This window comes from Embiotoca jacksoni, unplaced genomic scaffold (genome assembly GCF_022577435.1).
Source record: "Embiotoca jacksoni isolate LCO1_2020_lvr unplaced genomic scaffold, fEmbJac1.0.p SCAF_9, whole genome shotgun sequence".
In the NCBI taxonomy this organism is placed as follows: domain Eukaryota; kingdom Metazoa; phylum Chordata; class Actinopteri; family Embiotocidae; genus Embiotoca; species Embiotoca jacksoni.
Window position 1 is genome coordinate 3724980 of NW_027185447.1, and position 25692 is coordinate 3750671.

Here is a 25692-nt window from a genome sequence, read left to right on the forward strand (position 1 = left end):
TTCTGTTCTTCAACTCTGCTCCTAAAAAATAATTTGGCAAACAAAGTGACACAGTTGCCTTGAATTGAGGAGGACAGAATGGCAGAATGTAACGCTTCAACAACAGATGTTTCTTTTTGGTGAGTTTTTTTTTTTTTTTTAAATGTCGGGCAGGTGTTTTGTTCTGCGGCCTTATTTGTACTGCGTGTGAATGATCAATATGAGGAACACGAGTACTTCCAGAGTACTCTATGTGTTGCTGCCTCCGGTCTCTCTCTCTCTCTGTTTTTCTCCCTCTATTTGTTTATAGCTGTCTGAGACCAAGGCCACTCTTCCCCGTCAGTTCTGTAGTTGGTCCAACATCTGTTAAAGGGGGAGAGACGCAGTGATCCGCTGTCAAGGATTTTCCTGAGGATCTAAAGCTTTAGCATCTTGTCAAATGCAACTTGTCTGTGTTCTTTGCTGACAAATTCTGCCACAAAGGACACTCTGACAGTGGACCAAAAAAAAGACTTTATTCTTGTGAGACAGCTGATTCTCTGCAGCCAACACTGATCCCTACAAAGCTGTGGGAACTGCATATTCCTGCTCTGATGCAGAACTCGGGGCTCTGATATCTTCACTGGTTTAGCTTCAAGAGAAGCCTGATTACTGTGTCCTCTTGCAGAAAGCACCAATTGTGTGCGAGACTTGAAAGGCCTCTGAGTTCTGCACCAAAGTGGAACAGATGTATATGAACGAAAAAGACTGCAAAGAGAGGAGGGTGAGCAGAGGGGTTTAGAAGGTGATCAGTCAGTGAAAAATAAATAAATGTTCTGTTAAGTGATTCAGAGAGACAGATTGAGGGCATGGTCCAGTTATTCACTATTTTGCTGAGCTGGCTAGCTGAAGACAAACTGAGGAAGAAATAAGGCAAGGACAGAAGCAGACAGATGCTGGCTGCCAAGCTACAGGGACGTGATTGAATGGTCTGTTTTAGGAGAAGAGGGGTGAAAGTCGGAGTCCTTTAGCCAGGCTACGGATGACACTGAAGTGTCCTGCTGCTGTTCTAATGAGAAACCTTAATATGCTGCCAGGATATTTGAATATTTATTATTGTTGAAACAAGAGCCCCCATAAAATGCAGTTTTGCTTTAATCAACACTTTCAGGGGATTTTCCACTACAGCTTTACTTGGTCTGGTGATTCCCTGTTGTGTTATAGTTACTAATGTTATCACATTTTAGATAAACATTATTGAGAAAATATTGAGTCAGATTGGTGACACTGTATTTATATCATCATCCTGTTGATGTCATTTGTAGCCACAGTGGCTACTGTTCAACCAAAGCTACATAGATTTAAATGTTAGTTTGTCACAATGTTGTGACGACAGTTATGACATGCAGGGCCACATTACACAATAAAACAACTTTTATAGAATTCTTTAGACAAGCTATAACAAATATTTCTCCAATGGATGACATGGCTGTTTGTTTGTGAAAGGGTTTGCCTGCAGTGTGGTACTGTGCTTTGAATCACCTCATGCAGTTCAGTTCAAAGTTTTGTACTCACCAACAATGTAGTTTCATATGTATTGAAGCAAAGTCATCACATTGCTGCTTAAATGTGCTTCCGTACGTGTCAGTTGGTGAACGCACCACTGTAGAGAGGCACAAAGGCAGACCAGTTCAGTCTGTTGCTACTACAAGCTTTTAATACAAAAATACAAGCAATGCTCAAAGGGTCAGTGGGTTGGTAGCTATATGTAACCTGGTATCATAAAAAAACATACATGTAAAACACCCATCGGTATCATGTTTTGCCTCATTGAGGCGATAAAAAAATAAGGTGCCTTAGGTTTAACCACCGAAAACCACGTAGTTAGGTACAGGAAAAGATTATGTTAAAGTAAGTACAGCAAGTACGTGAGTGAGTTTAAAGTTAAATACTCAGTAACTTGTGTCACTAAAAAAGAACTTAATGTTGACCGACCTGAGCACACTTTATCACTCTTTATACCCTGGGGGCTGAGAACAGGTTGGTCGTGTACTTTTCAGTCCTTGGCGAGGCTAAACGTGACATGCTTTGGCGTGATAGGAGCTGGCATGTGATTGCTTCTGTTGTCGTACCAGCTACTGCAGCTTTTAAGAAATACTCGTATAATTATTTTATAACGTTGCATGTGGCATGGGTAAACAGATTTAGCCTCTAGCTATAGTTTTTTTTTTTTTTTTTTTAACACAGGTCACCTATCTTGGCGGTTACATTCAATATCACATTAATTCGAGGTTTGCTGCATTTAAACCAAGAGATTGTAAAGTCCCTTAAATGTCCTATTTTTTTTTTTTTTTTTTTTTTATGTCATTGCCTCAACTGGCTTCAGCTAAATTGTATATCACATTGTTTGCTGATATAGTTGGCAAACCTCCATAAAGCTTCTGGAAACATTAGTTTAGAGTGCAGGCTTGCCAGGATGTTTTTTCTTGATATTTTTTGCAGGGTACCTCTCATTCTGTGCATGCAAATACTAAAGATGTCTCTTTCCAAAACAAGGAAACCTCTTTAGCATCACCTATTAATGGCTGCTGTGAATGCTCAGCAAGCAGCTGCAGCTCTGAGGCTCATGAGGAACACAATCACAGCAGGCAGCTACACTAGCAGACTACCTAGTGTAGTATTTCTACAAGATAGTGCCCGGAGCCGTCATCATTCTCAAACATCTCCACAGAGTGGACGCTGCATTACTGGCACATGGTCTTCACAGGCACTATTTGCTTAGTGAAAAAAAAACCTTTCTTCCTTATTTGCTCTCGTTGAGTTTGTCGCAGTCTAAATTTAGCGTGATGGGTACGTCTGGGTGGGCAATGATGTGCTGAGCGGGGAAAATCAATGTTTCTTTATCTGCAGCTCAGGAAGAAATGCAGGTTTTTCTTCATCCAACAACAACCCCCTCAGCTTGATTGATCAACAGTCACGTTGCTAGTGATGTTGTCTGGATCTCTCTGGCAACAAGTGGATGTTGTGTGTGTGTTGCTGCCTGCGGCTGTTTGTCAAGCGCAAGAAGGAGTAGGATTTTCTCTCTGGTTTTATTGTGGACGAGGTACCGCCGACAACATGCTGTATAAATTGAGCTGTGTATGGCCGTGTGTGGTTTCGTGTACACGCTGCAGCGCGTATAGTTTCAGAAAGTAAACCAGTAGCATTGAATAATTTAAATATGAATGATACTGACCAATATAATGAAAACTATAGTTTATAATTGTGAACTATAAATACAGTGATTGAAGATGGGTACAAAAAAAGATCCCACCTCTCATTTCTTGAGGAAAACCATGAGGAAAACCCCCAGACTGAAAGAGATGATTATAAATGTGTCATCTCTTTGGGGTCCATTTGTGCCTCTTTGTTGGTGTATCGTGTCTTTTAGCTCTGAAAATGTCTCTCAGCCAGTGTTATAAGAATTTCATTTTTATATGGTAAAATACGTGGAGACACGTCCTTGAGCAACTCTTTGTGCCCGTGTAGAGATGGCTCACTGCTGTGCAACTTGTTATTTTCATCAAGTAGTCAATAACAGGCCCTTTATCGAAGAGATAATTATGAAGGCCAAGGCCTCGGCCTGAAGAGAAATGTATCGTCTGAGTCGACGAGGACCACGTCCACAAGAGACATATAAATGCTGACTGTAAACGCTCATACTCTGAGCCTTTTACTCTGTAACCACATGATGTCGGTGCATTGTTAAAACGCTCCTCTTGTACAAGTTTAATCAACTGCTGATTAAACCCTTTAACTTGTATTCTGGCTCCGGTCTCTTCTGTCTAAAAGTCAACGAAAAACTCTTTTGACACCCAGGAGCTGAGGGGACCTTGGACCCCGATCAGGCCCGAATCCAACTGGACATCTAACAGTCTTATTTGATCATCTGTCTGTTGCTCTGAACTGTACATTGACAATTTGCATACATTATGTAACAAATACTTTGTGAGATATACGTGTATTTCCTTTCTTACAGCTAGTTACATGTCTGCATGCTCGGCTAAACATAAATAGCATTCTAGCATAAAGACAGGAAAACTGCCACCTACAATCACCTCTTAAGCACACAAACTAACGTTTTATATCTCCCTCATTTAATTTGTACAAAAATCAGCGAAAGAACAATAACCTCCGTATAAGAGGGTTTGTGTGTGGGTGGTTATTTCGCTGTCGACCAGGCGAGTTTGTTTCGAGTGTTTATGCCATGCTAAGCTATCTGGCTGCTACTAGTATGTCGCTTCTTACAGCCATGAGAGGCAAAAATCATTTCTACTTTGTGTGAGAAAGCAAACAAGTCTATTTTCTAAAATGTCAAACTGTTTCTTGGCAAGAAACTCAGCACAAGTTCGCTGTTAGTATCGTATAAGAAACTATGAATGATGTTTAGAAGTGCTTTTGTGGTCAAACAGAGCTTGTTTGAGGTCATCTCTGAACAAGACCTCATATATTTGACTGTGTCTCCCACTTGGACTCACAACCATGAGCTGCTCTGTGTATCCATGTAGGGTACATTATGACAGGGAGATATAAATGAATCTTCAAAAGCCTCACTCTACTGACGGTGAGGGGATGGACAGAAGAGTAGCCTATCTGTAGGAGTTAATTGTTTGACTGCTTCAGGAGGCAGGTTCTGTCCCCTCCTTTATCAGCAAGTGTCCTCATTAGTAGGTACTGATGAGCTTGGCAAGGTCAGGAAAGTTGCATATAAACTAATCTCCAATTAGACTTGCAGCCAGCCAGCTTCTTTGTCCACAAAATTTCAGTTCAGTGTGTATTTTAGAAGTGAAAGGGATCCGATTTACTTCAGAACAATCGGTACAACATGGAGTTAAAGACTGATTTATTGCTTTTGTAACATGTTTCAGTATCAGACTGTATTTTCTGGATAAACGCTTCAACAAACTTAAAGGAATAATTCACCATTTTGCTTTCAGAGAGTTAGATGATAAGACTGATGTCACATGAATATCTGTCAAAACAAAACAGGAAAATGAACAGCATACTATGGTTTCTGTGCTGGACAATTTCTCTGCAGCGTGCCTTGTCATTCTGAAATTTTTGCCTGCAACGTTAGCACAGATGTCCTCACGACAAGGTTACAGGAACAATTTCTTTAAGGTACCATTGTGATTAACGCAGTTAGTTTTGAACTCTAAGCTAAATGCGTAGCTATTTCCACTCTACTGAAGCAATCGGTCTTCAGACAGTGAAATCAAAATGACAAGTCGAAGATCTGTAAATGACAAGATGTAAAGTGTCTGACTCCTTGACTGACTGATTGACCTAAATATGCCACCTGGCTACACTAGAGTGAAAATGACAGGGAAGCCACGCGTGGTATCCCTGTCTTGTTTCGAGGCTACATTCAAGCAACAAATTCAATCAGCCGAACAACAGAAAACGTATCAGTGTTTGTTTTTTTATCTGTTCATGATGCTATAACAACCACTTGTAAAAGAACAACCTGTCCAATAAAAACATTGCAAAATTTAGTGAACTATTCACAAGAACACCATGAGAACAGTACAGTATTTCTAATTTAAACTAATAAAATCTGACAAAACTTTAATGTACATCCATGAGAAGGCTCTTAGCAGTTTTCATAGATTTAATAATCCAATCTGCTGTATAATGAAAATTTGCAAATTTAACGCATAATGTAATACAAGCTTTTTCAGTGCATGAAAAGCTGTTTTACAAGCAAGCTTTGACTGCTGTGGCCATCAATGTTGTATGAGATGCCAAAAACCCACATTTGCTGTAGATGTGAGAGAGAATGACCTCAGTCTGACTTCACAAAGTGAAGTTTGCAGAGCGGGTGTGGCTACAGCTGAAAGTGCAAAGAGATTATTTTGCTTTCTGTTGCCACGCATCATGCATTTGATGGAAAGTGATGAATAATATCATGAAGAAGAAATGAAAAAAGCTTATTCATTCACTCTACTGTTTCTACACACCATTGATCTCTGCTGCTTCATTCTGATTGGCTGACGGCCAGTGGACACTGCCAAGAGTTTGATATGACAAAACGGAAACTGCTACAGCAGTAATGAGGACATAAACATTTTACTTAAAATATTATTATTCAAGGTGCATTGGCGAGGATCCTTGATGAGGGGTGATGAGGGTTCAGTGAAGCAGAACAGAAAGCAGAAGCTCAGATGAACTTGCGTGTCAACGTAAATAAAAAAATGGATAAACAGAAAAATGTGACGATACTAATATGCCAGATACGCTCTGAATTTACGCAGGGAGTTAGGAATGTCTGGTTAAAGCTTACTGGAAGGAAATGTTAATAGGGAAACAATGCCCCCTCCCACCCTGGTAAATTATATTAAAATTAAAACAGAAAACAAATTCGTCATGTTACATTAGTATTTTTTAGAGTTAAGATATTTGCAGCTTCTGAGCTAATGAATATTTTACTGTCAGAACACATCAAGCCCAGTTAGTCTAAGATACCACAGCTAGCGATCTAAATCAAAGTGCAGTGTTTAGAGCTTCTAGGGTTGTTTCAAGTCAAAACTATCAGCAATAGTAACATTAGTTTTCCTTGAGTTTTGTTCTTGGTCAGTATTTGGCCTGCCTTGTTCCCTGCTTGGATTTTGGACTCTCATCTTCTTTGTATTGTGTTCACCTGCCTGTTTTGTATTTTTAGTAATTACTTCACATCTCAGTGTGGTGCGTTTGGGTCCTTTCCATTGTTGAATTGTGACAAAGATATGTGACCTTGGTTTAAATATACTCAGTGCAAGATTCAACCCAGGGTAGGTTGTTTTCATCAGTTTTGAGAGATGGTGCAGGTAATAATTTTGTTCTTGGACTGCAGAAGTTCAAATAGTCCAGTCTGTGATTTAAGCATGGTGTTAGCTCCTTACAGGCCCTATATGAACAATTTTGTCACGATGACCCCCTTCAACATGTTTAAAGCTGCACCAAACAATATTTTTCATATTAATACTGGATTAAATGCTTGTTAATAATGGAAAGGTGTCTCTTGTAGTGATAAATCCAACAAGATTTCTCTCAGCTCTACTGAGTATTCTTTTTTTTTTTGCCTCTTTTAGCTGGTTGTTTTGTTTTTTGGCCTTCGAGCTCTGCTCTCATCGGTTTCTTTTCCAGTCATTAAAGGTAGCTGTATACCTGTCCGGCACACAGTAAATTATAGCAACCGTAGCTGATAGCTGGATGTTTCTGTAGCTAAAGAGGCTGATATCCTACCAAAGAGTTTGTGGAGAGCAAAATAAAATCTTTATTTATAGGCCTTATATAGATATGACTGCATGGCATAAGTCACAAGTGGCATCAGTGTATTGTATCTTAGGCACTGTAATATTTCTGATTCTTGTTTCAGAGCAAAGGTTATATCTCACTGTATATTGTAGCGTGAGATGTAAGTTGTAACACCTGATCTTGTGCTCAGAAAGTCCTCATTACATTCTACATCTCCACTCCGATTAATGTAAGTTGCGACTGCGTCTTTTAAAATCCTGCATTGCCCCAGTATTGAGTTTCATCAGGCTCTCTCCATTAACTCTGCGTTGGATTTCTTCCAGGAGATCTTTTGATTTTTTTATTTTATTCACTTTATTAATCCCCGAGGGGAAATTTCTTCACTACAGCAGGGGGGCTCTCAGGGGGGAGCTGCTGCAGCAGGCTGCCACTAGCGCGGCGCCAGGTAACCTGACCTGAGGTGCATGTTTTTGGATGATGGGAGGAAGCCGGAGAACCCGGAGAGAACCCATGCAAGCACAGGGAGAACATGCAAACTCCGCACAGAAAGGCCCAGGACCGGATTTGAACCCAGAACCTTTTTGCTGTGAGGTGACGGTGCTAACCACTGCACCACCGTGCCTAAAGAGAGTCCCTGAGGTCAGGTCGGCCCTGCCTCGGCCTCTTCAGATCACATGTTATCTTCTGTCCAATGAGCTGCTGGTCTGATGGTCTCAGCCAGTCTTCTGAGTGTGTAGCGCACAATTGATTTTTCTTCCAAACCTCTTTAGTGTTTCAGAATCACATCAGTCTGCTTCAACACATCAGACCATCGCTTATCTGTTCTATTCAAAGGAATTACGTTTTATACATCTTTGATCAGTTTTTTACCTGCTTCAGTCTGAGGATCGGGATGTGGAGGCATCACCACTGTCCAAGCCTAAACAGTTCTTGTTGGGTGGGTTTAAGACTGGTGGACCCAAATGTACAGCACAAAGCAGGTTAAAGAACAAAACAAAGTCTTTAATTGACAAAGACCTATGTGTCAGTAGAAACTCAATTTGAAGCATTTATATTTGAAGGTGAATTGCAAAACTTGAATAATTGCTTTAAAATTTTAATATCTCAACATTAAATTCAATTTTTTTGTTTGAAACTGAATTTCAATAAACTTGAAACTGAATTTGAATGAATTGGCTTTGAAACCGCATTTAAATGTCATTGAAAATTAAACTCTCTAAATTCAGTTCTCACATTTCTAATTCAGTTCATGAAATTCAGATTCAGTTCGCGTCTCACACGTCCGGGTCTTTGAGGAAGAGCAATCGAGGGCAGATCCACAGAGCTTCCTTTCACAGCTCCAGCTACGCTATAACGGAGCACGGCGCAGTAACGTGCCCGGAGCAGGGGGAGCTGTGCGCTTTGTTACCGAGTCTCTCACGTTATGTTGAGAAAAAAAAAAAAAAAAAAAAAAAAAAACACGAGCAGTTGAGTTACACACGTTTTTGTGACCATATGTGCGGCGCGATTTAATGAAGAGCATAATTTCCCCCGCTCCGTGCACGTCGCGGTGCCGCGCTCCGTGCACGTCGCGGTGCCGCGCCCCATCTGCACGCAACACAAGCTGTCTGTCAACTTTTTAATTGCGCCTTGTATAAGAAAAAGGTTTATAGCGACACCAATGGCATAACCTTGGTGTAAACACTGGCGGCATCCAAATGACAAAAATGATCCGAGTCAAAGTTATCTTGTATTTTGTTGATTTGTCTCACATCTTGTGATCATTCATCATTATTTTACCAGAGGTGCAGCGACTGACCTTGATAATCATTTATTCAATATAATTCTGCTTGTGTTCGACTGTTTTGCAATGACTGTAACCTATTTTTTTTTCAAACAGCAACAGATACCTGAGTGGGTATATCTTAGTAGATGAGGCAGTAGAAAACGTTTCAGGTAACTGTTACTACTGCACATTGTACACTGTTCTTTATAACTTTACTAACAGCCCGTCAAAAGTACATCCACTAAAAGGGCATTTTTCTTTCAAATTTATTCAAATTCAGTTTCTACCGACACATATTTCTGCCCATAAAGATATAGTCAGTGTTACAAAAAACAAAACAAGAGGCTAACAAGACACAAAGAGGAGCTCATGCAGAGTCTGAAGCTCAGAAAGAGGCATGAAATAAACTAGAAACCGGAAGGCTGAAAAATACAGACACTACGAATTACTTTAGGAGAAACTACAAGCTGACAAAGAGTGCGGAAGAACAGAAGGTATATATTATATTGTACATACAGAGGAGGCTGATGGCAAAGTGGAAACAGGTAGGCAGAGAGGTGGGTGGAGAAGCAGAGCAGGTAGGAGAGGATGGACTGAAGATTCAAAAGACAGGAAAAAAAGAAAACCAAAAACAGATCGAATGAAAGATTAGACGACACATGGGAAACTGAAACTGTTACAGTTCTGTTATCACTGCTTCTTACATTGACTCTCATAGAAATACAGAAAGCAATATTACAGCAGTCAGGAGGACGTGGAAAGGTTTTTGTCTTTCTAGTGAAGGGCTATCGATTGGCTCATCCTGTAAACACTCACCCACTCTAATGAGACTTGGCACGCAGGTAGGCAGGTTGAAGGCAGTGTCAGCTGATGCTATTCTCTACTCACACTCACAGTCTTGTGGATTTACTGACAATGTGTGCAAACATGTTCACCACAGGGTCACTTCAGGTTTCTTATGTAACTAAATTAGATTCATTCTGTTCATTCAGGCAAAATGCAGGTTTTTCTTGTCAACACTTTTCAAAGAGGTTTTATATTTTTTTTTAAAGGAATTTTTCCCTTGTATGTCTGGTGTTGTCTTTGCTGGACTGACAGGTGTCTTGACGAGAACACACATGAACAAAATGTAGATTTTGTGGTTTAACCGACCTGACAGCGAGAAGTAAAACTCCTTTAGAAATCTTTTTATTGACATCCCGGGTGCTATGTTTGTGTGTTTCTTATAAATGAAGGCAGCTGTATCATTGAATATACTATATTAAACACCCTATCTGTTTTACAGCGACACAGGCTACAAAGAAAAAGCAATAACTTTCTTTCTGCCTCTCTTATCTCTTCCAGTTTCCTCCTGGTCTTCTCTTGTCTCATACTCTCAGTCTTCGCTACCATCAGAGAGTTCAAAAATAGCTCAGAGAGTGCCTTGTACATTTTGGTAGGTATCATTTGATTAGTGTTAAGCCTCTACTGCATATCCATTCATGTCACAGGGTTAACTGGTTTCCTCCACAGGAAATTGTGACCATCGTGGTGTTTGGAGTGGAGTACATTGTAAGGATATGGGCTGCCGGCTGCTGCTGTCGATACAGAGGATGGAGAGGGAGGCTAAAATTTGCCAGAAAGCCTTTCTGTGTCATCGGTAAGGAAACTGGGTTGGTTTGAGTTTGGCTGCCTGAAGTTTCTCACCCTGCTCTGTCAGAGGAACATAAAACAGACACGTTGCTGTGTTTTTCTGAACCTTACATTCTTAAAAGGAGGGTGTGTAAAAAAGCAAGGATACAATACGTTCTCTGAAAGTGAAAATTGTAATTCTAAGTACTTGGCTTAACCTTCAGACTACAAGTAAAATGATCCCCACCGTGCACAGTTAAGTGTTGTTAATTCAGGCTGATTTGATCACGGATATATTATTGCCGGCTTTCCCGTGCCTCTATACGTATGTTGTATTCTGTTATTGAGTTTTGCTTCCCTCTCCAGACATCATGGTGCTGATCGCCTCAGTGTCTGTACTGGCAGCTGGATCTCAGGGCAATGTTTTTGCCACCTCGGCCATCAGGAGTCTGAGATTCCTGCAGATCCTGCGGATGCTGCGCATGGACCGCCGCGGAGGCACCTGGAAGCTGCTCGGATCTGTAGTCTACGCCCACAGCAAGGTGATCATGACACTATTTGGTTTTGTCTGTAGTTTAAATTGTGTAATTAAAGGTTGGACATTATTAAACATTATGTACAACAATTAAAACTATATCTGTTCTCCACTGCAGTCAAAATCACTACCTTGAATTTGTCTTTTAATTAACAGCAGTACTATAATATGGCCTCATAAAAAAAGTCTTCACATTCCTCTCACCAGTCAGCACTTTGATATTAAACAATCTGATCCTTTGCTCAGTCTGATTGGTCCCATTATGATTGGAAACATCTTTTGTGAGAGAGACAGGATCAAGAACATTTTGCAAGACCCTCATTACCTTCACTTTACTGACTCATCTTTGATGGAAATACAGAGCACATATTTTTCAACCCAGCAGAGGAGGTGAAAGTACTGTTTTCACTGATGTTTTTACTGAGTCGACTCTGCATTCACAGCCCAACCTCAACGGATACAAGCTAAGGCAGCCAAAAATTTGCCTGACAGGTAGAACCCAGGGCATAACTAGGATTTTTAAAACATCCCATGGCATCTGAAGAAGTTATTTTAGCAACATTTCTGTATAGATATACCATAAATGCTGCCCTATTGTCCCGTTTTAAAGAGTCCTTTCTCAGTCTTCCTTAGCAGCATTAGATTATATCATCATCGTTGTGCTACAGTCCTGGATAGACTTGGATCGCTTTTGTCAACATGAAGAACTGGTGAATTGTTCGCCAACCAGATGATCAGGTTTAAATATAAGTGTAAAGTTTGACCTCAAATCTGAGTAATGGTGTGTCATTAACTAAGTGAAATTGAGTTCCAGTCTGTGACTGAAGTAGCTCATATCCAAGACTAGTTGTTAAACTGGTTAATGAGATCTTAACATGGGGTTTTAACCACCACAGTTTAAGCTAAAAGCAATCTTTTACTTTCCATTGTGTGACTTCGGTGACACAATCTTTCCAGTAGTGTCTCCTCCAAGTAATCCTGTCATGGTGAGGAAGCCTATTTCTCTCTGTAGTGTTTTAATGAGCTTTGAAATAGAAGTATTTGCTTGCACTAATAAGCTGTGGAAAATATGTATGTGTGCGTGTGTGTCGATGTGAGGAGAGACAGTGTGTCTGCAGCGTGTGTGGAGCTGAGGGAAATAAAGATGTTTATGAAATACTTGGTGTGCCGCACAGGGCATAGGCCTCACATAATCATGTCCAATATTATTATGGAGACCATTTTCACCCACTGATAGAGGTTACATCACCCTCTTTGCAAGGCATCCAGGATGACACAATATTACTGATGCTCTGTTGCTCACCCTATTGGTTTTCTCTGTAGGAGCTCATCACAGCGTGGTACATCGGCTTCCTTTGCCTCATCCTGGCTTCATTCCTGGTGTACTCTGTGGAAAAGGAGTCGAATGATGAGTTTGAGACCTATGCTGATGCTCTTTGGTGGGGGCTGGTAAGACAAAAAAAAAAAAAGAAGGATCTATAGGGGTCACCTTATGCTGTCCACTTCACAGTACTGAGAAATAATCATATTGTGATGATGTGATGTTCATTTTATTCCCAGTTTTCCCTCATTTTTTAAAAGCTTTTGTCACTAACTATATACAACCTGTAGCACAGTGCTAAAACAAATCAGTGACATTAGTTTATTCTCTTTCCCAGATCACTCTCACCACCATTGGTTATGGTGATAAAGTACCCAAAACCTGGAATGGACGCTTGCTGGCAGCCACTTTCAGTATGATTGGAGTGGCCTTCTTTGCACTTCCGGCTGTAAGTATGTGGGCTTGTCAGGAGCACTTTGAACCCAGTGTCACCAGCGAAAGAGTGAGACTCTTAGAAGTGCTGATATGGAAGATCCTCATTTGTATTCATTTAATCTCTATTCATGGTGTTCTCTTAAGTGCTCATCAATGTGATGTTACAAACTCTGCATCTACCTCAGAAACTGTACGTACAGCTCTACGACATGCTCTTCCTTGGATTCAGAATTTCTACTTACAGTAACACATTCATGCTAATGTATATCAAATATGGTAAACTATTTATTTAAAGTGCCCCTAATCAATACTCCTATTGCTATATTTATGGTCAAAGAGGTAAGGAGGTGACTAACTGAGAGCTCTTTCCAACTCTACTTAGTTTTTAGTGTCTTTCAGCTCATTGTTTTCAATGCACTGTTGTGGTTCACTCTCACTGCTCTCATTAACCTTGTTTCTGAACAAAACAATTAGTTGTTTTCATCTTTGAAACAGGTTCAGGTCCAATCAGCTGAAAGACAATATGAATTACTAGTTGGTGAACATAGTGGAGCATTAACCTGATAAAGAGATGTTTCCCTCAGGAGTTGGAAGAGACCAAAACAGAGCTAAAATTGACTATTTGACTTGCATTCATCAAGTCACAACACAAGCAGAATTAGCACATGAATGTGAATGTTGCTCCGTCTGCTTGATGCTTTGGCAACTGCTGGCTATCATGCTATTAGCTTTAGAGAGTAATTATATAGTATGACAGTGCTTAATTTGCTGCTTGCTGCACTGCAGCCACCAAGTGACAAAAAAAAAAAAATTATTATTTGTAACAAACAGACCAAATTATTCCATGTAAGACATGTTTTGGTAAATGCATTTGTAACAGATACAGGTGCTCTAAATAAATGACAGCAGTGACATAGGCTACCATTTTCATTTGAGTCAGTATTGGAGGCAAAAGGTGGATACAAAGACAATTATGTGCCTAAATAGGATTCAGCTATTATCAATGTTAATATATACACGTGTTTTTTTGCTGCTATGAAATGTCTGTTGTTATAAATGTGTGTGTGTGTGTATATATATATATACACTGTATATTGGAAAAGGATGTGAAGGACTATATAGTCTTGATCATTCTGATCTTATAAATCACAAAATGAATCATTCTAACTGAGTTCATCTCTTTTTACAGATTACATCTGTTCTTTGTTATATCTAGACTGTAGAAGAAAACTAAAAGGTTCCTCTGACTGCAAGAAAACAAACAATCAACCAGACATAAAAATGCACTTTGTTATTCCCTTTACATTCATAAAACTGTTGTTCGCTGTTGTAATTTCAGTCACTGATGCATCTGCCAGTTGCTGTTAAATGTTGGGTGTTTTACATGAGAAACATGAGTCAGCTTTCAGGAAGCAGCTCACACAAAAAAATATAGAATTCTTGTGTCAGCACTCAGTTAACAGGAAACACTACTTTTGCGCAGCATTTAAAATCAGCATTTTCTCTCAGAGCTCTTTTACCTTGAGGCTTTGCAGATGTGAATGTGTGATATTCCCTTTTTTTCTACATGTTTCTGTTGGATGAATTCTCTGGACTTTGTTTTGAAGAGGCCTTACACTGTTAGATGAGACAGCTTGCTGTTGTTGCAATTCGTCCTCCAGGCCAGTTGAGGTCAATAAAGGTCTCTGATCTCATTATGGGCTCTCTGTGTGTGTGCAGGGCATCCTGGGTTCTGGCTTTGCTCTCAAAGTTCAAGAGCAGCACAGGCAGAAGCATTTTGAGAAGAGACGTAACCCTGCTGCAGGCCTCATCCAGGTATGTGTCCGAAGAAAACAGTAAGAACAACACCCTGTATGTATTCAATAAATATAATCTGTTTTGTTTTCCTGATAAACAAAATACTTCTGTTTGTCCTTATACAGGGTGCTTGGAGGTTTTATGCTACCAACCTTTCCCGTACAGATCTGCTGTGCACTTGGGATTTTTATGAGCAGACTGTAGCCATTCCAATGTACAGGTAATTGATTAATTTGGCTGAATAATGCTGCACATTAATCAGCGTTTTTAGGAGATACAACTGTTTTCTGATATCACATTCTGCCATCTTCATTAAAACTGAGAGCCAAAGTCGAAAGCTGACCCCAAAGAACATCTTCCTCTTATTGTATTCTGGACTCCTTTGTTAGATCAGATGCTGCTGTCTGTCATGAAGAATCACACACTGGTGTGGCTTTTCACTTTCTGCTTTAATAAGGCTTTTTTTTTTTTTTTTTTTTTTAGAGGGGATGAGTCTTGGCAGTGACACTCTCTCTTTGAAAAGCTGCTCAAAAGACAAACGCTCCCCTCGGCCACTTTGAGGAATTAACCACCCATTTTGCTGTCCGGCTGTATGAATCAGCAAATAAGCGGCAATGCTTGATCTTTCATATCACAAATTGCTGAAGTAAAAAGATGTCTGTTCTGTTTGAAAATGACTTCCCGTTCACTTTTGTTCCAGTCGTAATTTGAGGTGAAAAGTTGACGACCGGCAGAACGGATAACTGCCAAACTAAATGCAATTAGCTTGAAAGAGCCCCAAAGGCGAGATTTAACCTTTCCAGACTGAGTTTGTGAGAACCATCGTGATAGACTGACAAAATGCTCTTTGTCTTTTCCCAGACTTATTCCACCCCTGAATCAGCTGGACCTGCTGAGGAATCTGAAGGGCAAGACATTCAGGTAGAAACATGACACGAAGAGTAACCAAGATGATGATGTAACTGCATGGTGTCATGACGAAAATGATGTCATGAGGCTGATAATAGGGATGATAATGACAATGACAATGAATCAGTAATTCTGAAAAAGATCTCATCCATATTTAATACAGTGTTATATCAACAATATTTAAATAATTTTATGCAATGTGTGTTTGTAGTAACAAACCTACAGAAAACTACCAAGTATCTGGTGCTTGAAAACAGATAGCGCTGGTAAAATAATTTGTTAGTTGATTATCTCTAAGCAGAGGTCAAAATATAAACCAATACTCTACAATAAGAAAAGGTTGCAGGCCTTAACTGAACTGCCTGTGAGCTTCTCACACTTCCCCCCTGCACTTTGTTTGTGTTCGGGCCAGCTTCACCCTGGTTTTCTTCTCCTGTTACCGACCCTGCACTTAGCTCACCGTTGGACTCCGTTCATTTAGGTTAGCAAATGGTCACCAGGAGAAATGCTCTCCTCTGTCCTCAAATTGGCCTGTTTAGACTAGCAATTAATGAAAGCCCAAACATGAACCTGTGACCACGACACTGGTGAACATAGTGGAGCACTTAGTGAGCCAAAGACCAAATTAAAAGTTTGTGAAGACTAAGGAGTACTCCTCAGTAAAACTTTATGGAAAAAAACATAAAAAATGTGTCAAACATTTTAACTTGTTGTGGAGTTTCGACTCCTTGAAGCCAAAAGATTAATAGTGATTTAATTGACTTCAATCAGTATTTTTATAGTAACAATGGATCAAACTTTGATGTAGTATGTGAAGGGAGACCTGACTCTGCAGTCAGAATCAGAATCAGTTTTTTGGCAAGGTATTTTTAGCCATACAAGGAATTTGACTCTGGTTGTAACTTGCCCTCAATGTACATACACAGAAAAAGACATAAATAGACATATATATATATATATATATATATATATATACAGCCTAAGGACACATATACAGTTAAACGATGGTGCAATTGTACACTGAGCAAATGCTATAGTCCCTCTCAGTTTTCGTCTAATGTTTTTGGCTTTCCAGCCTGCAACTTTACTGCTTTGTTTTGCTTTCAGAGCTAAATTTTTTGATGCAGAAGATGAATATTTTCAGCAGAAAACATTTTAGTATGATTAACTAACACACAAAGTGCCATATTATTGCAGAACAACATGTCAAAGATCGACTTGCTCAATGTTACTACCTATATTCACCAATCAAATGCCTCGCTAACTCACAGGCTGCTATTTTATCATCTTAGTGTAACTATCCACATTACTCATACACCCAAGTCAGACACTATCTCGAATAACGCCTCAGTAACAAGGTGAGAGTGTGCAGCATCTCTCTGGGATTATCAAGTGGGCACCTCTGTTCACTGGTGTTTCCTCCAGTTAAGCCTGCGATACCTCGGGAAGGCTCAACAGTTACATCTAATCTACATCTAATCTATTATGACTTGTGCCTATATACTTTGGCAACGTTATCTTTGCTCAAAGCCACAAAGTCCTACATGACTACCAATACTATTGCCTCTCGGCCAAATCCAGTTACCTTAGCGCTGCATTTATCTGCTAAAGAAAATGATAGTTCTCATAAATCAGTGGAGACCAAAAACTAAAAGCTAAAAGACACATAAACTCAATTCGACTGAATGCTGCTGCTCAGTAGTAAATATTCAGTATCTGATATGTAAATAGGCAACTGTTAGAGCTTGTTTCTGCTGCACCCAAGAGGTAACATGTTGTAATAGAAGGTTTAAACAGAAAAGGATTTTCTTATGTGTCCATATTTTGGGTATTAAGTTCCAAAAGTGGCTTTAAAATATTATTTCTCACAGCACAGCTACTTTCATTGTCTATTCTGGTTTTCCCTCCTGAACTCAACTCTACAACATGGGGTGATTTTAATTATGACTTGCAGTATAATTGATGGCTGTGTAACAGTTTGTGTCTTTTCTGCTCACAGGAAGGAGTCTCAGACAGAAACCTCTCCAAGGTCTGTGATGTGATTTATTTTTATATTTTGTATATCTCACCTCACCTTCCTTTGGCTTCTCTTCAACTCTGCATTGAGCTGCCACTGAGGCACTCTTCTTGGGGGAGTGTGTGCACAGTCCGTCTGTGTGCGAGCGACAAGTTTTGAGTGTTGTGGTTTCAGACATGGACGCGGCTGTGTGCTGAGCGCCTCCTTCAAGAATGGTCATGCTGCATTTGCTCACATGGTGCTCAAAGATCAGCTCTCTTTGGCCTCACTCCCAACCAGCAGCTTTATTGAATATGCACCAATAAGCTGTTCTTTGATACTCTAGCTTTCAGCATCGCCCGAGGAAAAAAGTGATTTCGAACACTTTAAGAGCCTTGCTTGAATTTGATCACACTGTTTTTGACAAAGGAAACAAGTGTACTTATTGATAATGTGGTGACACTTTATCATAACTGATTAATTTATATAACCATTTGCATATTTTGTGTTTAACTTTAATATGCAAAATCATCCCTTAAACATACTTGGAAAGATACTGGCAAGCTTTACAATGGCAACATTTCCAAGATATTCAACTACTAATGATGCGACTAACAAACAGATTGCAAATTAACTATAAATTACAGTTAGAATAAAGTGTTACTGGCATCACAGTATGGCACACACTGCTGTTTTTTGTGACTGTACCCACTGCTATTTTATCTTTTTGTGTCTCCTCTATACTGCCCACCACTCCAGTAATGAAAATGCACACAAAGACAGACTTTGCGGGTGCTGTCCGAGAACCATTAGGTATAGTTGCTGCACAGATACTAACAACTGCACTGCAAGTCTGTGTGTCTCCTTCCATTCTTACCTGTGTTTCATTTCTTCTTCAAAGTAAAGGCAGAGATGTCACAGATTAAGGACACTTTTGATACGTCACTGAGTGAAATATAAGATCAGACCAGTTAACCAGTTATAGTGTATGCAGCTCTGTCAGAGATGTCTGTATGAAATGCTTGAAGATCTACTCTGTACACACCTTTTCCATTTTCTTCAGAGAAGACGCAGATATACATCCTTATTTACCACCCTGTCACAGTTGATTTATGGTTTCTGTTTAGTGATGTCTTTATGCAGTTGATTTGCTTGCTGCCTTTTTTGTCAAATCAGCTCTTATGAAATTCTGTTCAGCAGGCGAGGTACATATTGCTGGGTACCTAACAATTCATGTGTATCAGGCGGAGCACACAGTATGATGGTGAATTTTTTTGCATGATTTGTTTTCACTTTTTAAATTTATTTTTGCATAGACTGAAACCACAGCTCTTCCTTTTGAGACGTGCAGTATCACTTTGCTTCCCGTGCATGCCTGCTTGTAGCTTCCTGCTGCTTGCCTGACCCACTGAATGCTCCACTATGTGCGTATGTGGACATGGCTCCCTCTGCTGTAGGACATTGCGCATTTTGCGTTGTGGCTGAGGTAAGATTTATGATCACATCAGTGCTGAATTCTACAAATTACGAAGTTTACAACAAACAGTAGGATAAAGTTGTGTAGTTCCAGAGAGTCATTTACTTGAATTTAATGATGCTGTAAAAGTAAATAATAGTTGAATTGGTGAAATTTCCCCCCTCTGTAGCCGGAAGGCCAGTCTGAAGGACAAGGTGTTTCCCAGTCCTTCCAAAACTCCCTTGGCCAAGGGGAAGGCTCAGTCTCCGGGGCCCGAGGACGGTGCTGAGGCGAGCCCCAGCAAGGTCGCCAAGAGCTGGAGCTTCAATGAGAAGAACCGAGGGCCGAAACATGCCTTCAGGGCCCGTGGAAGCACCTCGCGCCAAAACTCTGAGGGTGAGGGGACCTCATAAAGTACAGAGAATATATAATGACAAGTGTTAGAGCAGAGGTCAGATGCATTCACTGTGGACGCTTAAAGGACTTCCACTGCTTTTGATTTAGAGTGATTTAGAGTCGACAGTTGTTCATAGTAAAATCAATGTATTTGCCCTTTGTAGTTGTAGTTTGACGGTTTCTGAAACAGCATAAAAACCATCATAAAACAACATGTGGAAAACTCCAGGAAACATTTAGCTTAGCTAAGCATAGAGCCTGCTTCTTGTCATTTGCTATGGTAAGCTAAGGTAACAGGCTGCTGGCTCCAGCTTCATATTTAGACATAAAAGTGACATCTAACTCTGAGGAAGAATGCATGTAAGTGCACTTTCCAAAATGTCCAAGGATTCCTTTAAGCCAGTGTGACCTGCTCTCTTCAATCATTGACAAACTTAAGGTGCCTTTAGAAATATTTAAGATTAGAATTCAAATGAAAATTACATTTATTTGCTGTTTTACTGTCAGCTTTTATGCAACCACAGCCCCTCTAGTGCTAAACAACAACAGTACACCAATATACTGTAGTATGCAGAGTATTTTTGTAAGCCATGTTGGTCAAAATTCTTCACGCAAATCATTGCCTGATACCTTTTTTTTTTTTTTTTTAACAACCCAAAGTATTCATTAATGAGACCTCGGACCATAGCTTATTGTTGATGGTGACTCCTTCCACAGTTATTAATTTAACTGATATCTAAGGCTGTGTGGAAGGAGGGTGTTGATGCCACTAAATTCCTGCAGATGCAATCACTGCGCAGACAGTACAGTAATTGTCATTTATGTAATGTTGCTATGTAGTTTTCTCCCGCAATGTGTTCAAACGTATGAGGAGGACAGGGCATTTTTCTCACAAACTAAAGCCAGCATTTCAACATTGGACTGAGGAGACAGAGGACTGTCGGTTTGGATGTCGTCATCAGTTATTGCTCAACAGCCCAGCTGCATCCATATGTCATCCAGGCCACTGTCATTATCAGCAGATATATTTCTCTCTTTCACCATTTCTTTGCCTTTTTGTTAAACAATTTGAACCAATTCTCATTAGCTTTTTTTCTTCTTTCACTTCGTGGTATGTTAAAGTGCTGATTGAAATGCAGGATGAAGACTTTGGACTGAAGAGTTCTCCAGGTTAGACAAGTCATCATGACATGTCTTCAATTTAGACTGTAATATAGCCTGTAATGTGTAGATGTGTAGTTTACCATACATGTTGCATACAGCTTTGTAGTATATGCAGTTGGTACATGTAAAAGAAGAGAGACCAGGGCTTTCAAACATGAGCCAGAAACCATTTAGTGGACTCCACAAGTTTCCATGTTTGGAACTGATTTGTCTGCCATTGTCATCCTGCTAGAATCCATAACAAATCTCTCTCCATGTCTCTCCTCTCTCTTTTTGCAGCAATTGAAGGTTTAATAAGTAAGACATTGGGATATATTGTTGGTTGGCTTCTGTAGGAGAAATAATCAAAAGACAAGTCAGCTTTACTCGGTCTGAGAAACCTGCATGCTGAAATGAGAAATGTTCACTTGACATGAACCCCTTTTTATTTGTGTTTTTTTTCCTCCTGTGATGACTGAAGGCTCTAAAGCATGAGCTGAAAACAAGCATGTAACGATTTAATTGATTTTAATTTATTATCAGAACACCACAGATATGATTTATACAGTATGTATTTATTTTAACCTGGTATCACACTAAAGCATGTAATACCCCTTCCAGTCCACTAGAGGATGTCAGTGCCATGTTTTGTCTCCCCAAGACATGAACGGTAAGGTGCCTTAGGTTTAGGTACCAAAAATCATGTGATTAGGTTTATGAAAAGATTTCGAGTTTGGTTTGAAATAAGAAATTTTACATTATTTTAAGCAGCTCAATGTACAAGTTAAATATGTTGCGTTTTGTAAATAACTTATTTACGTCACTCAAAACAAATCGATGTTAATTTTCTCTCACATGGACTCAAACAGTGGTCTCCCAGGTAAGAGTCCAGTACTTGGTTCATCCAGCCACCCCTGACCTACCCCCTCCTCACTCCTCCTTCCACCCTGGTCATACCTGCGTGTACTTTTCACGCCCAGAGGAGGGAAAACGTGACCCTGACACGGTATCCTCTATTGGACTGATGGGTGCATTACACACTTTGGTGTGATACCAGGCTGATTTATTTACAGTGGCAGTACAGTAGAGTAAGTTGACAGTGGGTTCAAGTCAAGTGGTGCCAAGATGACTCAAAAGTGACCCAGAGACACGATGCCCAAAACCTGCTTTACTATGCATGAAGAGACCTCACTTTCCCTACCAGATTGTTATCTAATATCTGATCAACAGTAATCAGGCCTTGACACCTGTGTGCAACACGTTTCAAAGTCCATAGACCAGCCTTCTGGCTACTCTAAACATGCTAGTCACAATGCTAATCTGTCCTTGGTGGTGGGAAGAGAGTACTTGTCTTTAAAGGTTTCGGTAAAGCTTTACCACATCAACACTGTCCTTCAATTCTGCACCAAGTCTATTTTTCTGTTGTTCGTCAAAGCTCGCTCACTATATGCTCACAAACTGTCTAACTGGCTGGAAACCAACCTGATAATTGAATTTTGCACCCTTTTTTTTATTTTTTTATTTAAAGCAACAGCTCTGCTTCGCTCCTGCTGTTGACGCTCGTCATGCGGAAGCAGATTAAATATTCTGAAAGTGTCCTTGTCCTTTCTTTCCAGAGGCGAGCCTCCCAGGAGAGGAAATTGGTGATGATAAGAGCTGCCACTGCGAGTTTCTCGCCCAAGATTTACCACCCGGCTTGAAGGTTACGATTCGGGCAATCTGGTAGGGATTTAATTTACTGTCTTTTTTATGGTTCTGCAATGTTTATTTCACCCATGGTCACAAAAATGGCCAATAATGGTCTGTAATTTGGATTTTCCTTCACTTTGAAAAGGTCTCTCTAGCTTTGACAGTGTTTAAATGACAATTTCATTGTATTATAACTTAGGTTTACTTTGTTAGGTTTCGCAATCATTCGTGTCAGCAATGGTAACATTTAGTGGTGAGATCCATCACAGTTAACCAACCAACTTTCTGATTCAGGTTCAAACCTAGTAATTCTCCTGTAGTTGTGAGTATACCGTTTTTAAACAACAGGCAATCAAGTCCTTGTTAAGTGAAGCAGAAAATAAGCATCAAATGGATTTAAATTTAAGGAAAAGCCAACAACTGGGCTGCAAAATGAAAACAGAAGGGTGTGGAACTGAAGGGGGGTGTACCTGGCATGCCAGTTATCATCGTTGAGCCATCTGGAGATGTCTTGGACCAGGCAAGATAGCATCAAAGAAGGAGGGTGCCCACTTGACGACCCCAATGACGTACCTATCCTCACTTTCACCACTCCAATTCCACTGCAAACAGTGTGCTTACTTATGATATGGATTGAAAACATCAAGTCTTATTGGCTTAACTACTTTTATGTTGAATTATGAATTATCAGCAATAACTTGGGGGTATTAATTTTTAGTTTTACCTCCGAATAAAGTGGTTGCATCTAATCTGACTAACTTTCCGGTTTGTTTACAGCCTGTCCAGTCATGTGCCTCCACATGTGACTTGAACTTTTGCAGTGCTATTCTTCCCAGATCCCATCAATTACTTTGGTGACTTCCACTTTATAACAACCAACAGAAGGGATGGCCCAAATTGTGAAAATATGGAAATAACAGTTAAAAATTTTCCAGTTACGAGGATTTTCAGAACAACTGAGCAAACTGCCATATTTACATCACATGATGACAACTATGCCAATTCTGTCTGGTGATCAAGATCATGACATAGAGTGGAAAGTACTGGGAAAAGCTATGAAGTGGACTTAAAGCCTAGCATTTTAATATCTGTGTATTATAATAAATACTCCCCCCCCTGTCAAATTGTTATAATAGACCTTTTGTCAGACAAGACATGTTGACATGTCACAGTAGAAAAACTATGGGTGTAAATCATAAAAATTAGTGATGGCTGAACTCCATTTAGCTGCTTTGGTTTCAGGATGTGGATATTGAGTGGGTTTAGCTCACAGTCACACTTCCAGAGCTTACTAGGAGAAAAGAACAGTGACACCTGTGCTTTTCTGACAAGACAAAACATCTGCTCATTTCACTGTGACGTGATTGAAAACAATGCGTCTTCTCCCTCAGCATCATGAAGTTCTTGGTGTCAAAGAGGAGGTTCAAAGAGAGCCTGCGGCCTTATGATGTCATGGACGTGATCGAGCAGTACTCTGCAGGTCACCTGGACATGCTGTCTCGCATTAAGAACCTGCAGTCCAGGCAAGTGCACCTCCACTGTTTCTGTCAGTAGAAGGGAGTTATTTCTTTAAGGAAAATATCTGAGCAGTGATAGTAGAGATGTCATCCACTAACATGGTGTTTTTGGTGTCACTGGATACACACATGTTGTGACACACATTTAATTTGCCTGTTTCATTTGTCCAACTACATGTGTTGTATTCAGATCTATTTTATCCTGGTAACGTTTTATCTATAAATCATAGTGTGATTCACTCCTTCAGCTCTGAATGCGCCTCAAATTCATTTTTGATGTAACATTGATGTATAATTCATGTTGTTTTCTGTATCAGTTTTGCCTCCCGCAAATTAGCTCCCCACATCTTGATCCCTTGAAGGTCTAACATGTAGAAGAAATATATTCCAGTAGTGAAATGCATAGACTTTTCATCCACGAAGCAAGTCAGACTCACCATATGTCTTGTGTGTGTGCGTGTGTGTGTGTGTATGGAATATATTGAAACGTGTTCTCCATAGCTGATGTGATTCCCCCGTTGCTTCATTTTGCATTGCACTCATATCGTCTCTGTGTACCTTGCCAGGATAGATATGATTGTGGGGCCCCCTCCCCCAACAACACCTCGCCATAAGAAGTCCACTGACGGTCCTAGGTTAGGTTAATAGACTGCACCTTTTAGAATGACCATTTTACCAGCATTATTCTCCTTATATCATAGTCCAAATACTAAAGCAGTTACATGCTACCTTATTGTTTTGATTGATGAAACCCCTTTTGAGTTCAGGCCACTTGACCTGTCTTATTGAGCTCAAGGAATACCATCATAGTACATGGCAATAGAGTTAAAGATGTAACGTAGAATCCAGGAAATGGTATGATAAATGGTTTTATATGCAACATTTTCATGATGTTGTGCAGTTAGCTTGTTTGCCAAAGAAGAAAAAAATCTAAAACAAACAGTAGCAGCTATCTGAATGTTAATGAGCCATATCATAAGGCCTCACTCAACAGGGGTTTGAAGTGCTAGATGCTTGTTCTCATAGTGGAGAGACAGAGGGAGAGCTCCCCCAGTAGGACGCAATGGAAATGAAGCATGAAGCACCATAAATGCATGTGTTGCATTTTGGCCCAGGAAAAAAAAAAAAAAAAAAAAATCCCTTCAGTTCAGTCTTTGTTCCATTGAAGAGCTGCTTTATCTTATAATGCATGTTTCACACCATTCACCTAAAATCAGCCAGTGATGTTCACTTTATTGTCCTTAAGTGTTTGGCCATCATTAATTCATTCACACCTACTTTATTTGTAGCTTGACGAAACCATCCACATACATTATTTCTTTACCTATTTACCATGTAGGAATAATCCACATTTTGGCACCTTAAACTTTAGTTAAAAAAAGTAAAAAAAAAAAAGAAAATCTAAGATTGTACCTCTCTCAAATGCTAGAGTTGACCAGATAGTTGGTAAAGGTCCTAAAGCTGATGGAGAGGCTGCAGAGGACCAGAGCATGATGGGACGTCTGGTCAAAGTGGAAAAACAGGTAGGAATGCTGCACCCAGGTCTGTAGGGTCAGAACTCCTTTTATTTGTCTTTGTAAAGGAAAACTGAAGAAAACAATCAAGGTCGTTACAAAACAAGGGGCATAGAAAAAATAAAGTAAAGACAACAATGTAGATACAAGAATATGGATTAATATATAAAAAAATATAGGGACATATTTGGATTTGTCCTACCTTATGACATACTGTATGTAGAGGGAGTGGTAGAGTTGGAGTAAAACACTAGTTCAATTCAATTCAATTTTATTTATATAGCGCCACTATCAAAACACAGGTTATTTCATGGCACGTAACACATTCAAGTCCTTACAACAGAATTATGCAGAGAAATCACAGAGCAGAGACGT

At 39.8% G+C, this 25692-nt stretch overlaps 1 protein-coding gene across 9 annotated transcripts in view; it reads left to right on the plus strand.

Annotated features, from left to right (window-relative positions):
• Positions 1-25692, plus strand: part of LOC138192804 (potassium voltage-gated channel subfamily KQT member 2-like) — a 31081-nt gene that overhangs the window by 2329 nt on the left and 3060 nt on the right. Inside the window, exons 2-17 of one of the 9 annotated variants that reach the window (XM_069140469.1) lie at positions 10343-10433; positions 10511-10637; positions 10976-11151; positions 12468-12593; positions 12803-12913; positions 14620-14715; positions 14823-14917; positions 15559-15618; positions 17606-17635; positions 18362-18415; positions 19249-19454; positions 20577-20624; positions 20898-20915; positions 22214-22319; positions 23678-23809; positions 25233-25326. In XM_069140469.1, the coding sequence (XP_068996570.1) occupies positions 10343-10433; positions 10511-10637; positions 10976-11151; positions 12468-12593; positions 12803-12913; positions 14620-14715; positions 14823-14917; positions 15559-15618; positions 17606-17635; positions 18362-18415; positions 19249-19454; positions 20577-20624; positions 20898-20915; positions 22214-22319; positions 23678-23809; positions 25233-25326 (1570 nt within the window). Of the gene's footprint in view, positions 1-10342; positions 10434-10510; positions 10638-10975; positions 11152-12467; positions 12594-12802; positions 12914-14619; positions 14716-14822; positions 14918-15558; positions 15619-17605; positions 17636-18361; positions 19455-20576; positions 20625-20897; positions 20916-22213; positions 22320-23677; positions 23810-25232; positions 25327-25692 lie in introns of those variants that run through there. The other 8 variants (XM_069140473.1, XM_069140471.1, XM_069140472.1 and 5 more) reach the window with 8 other exon arrangements.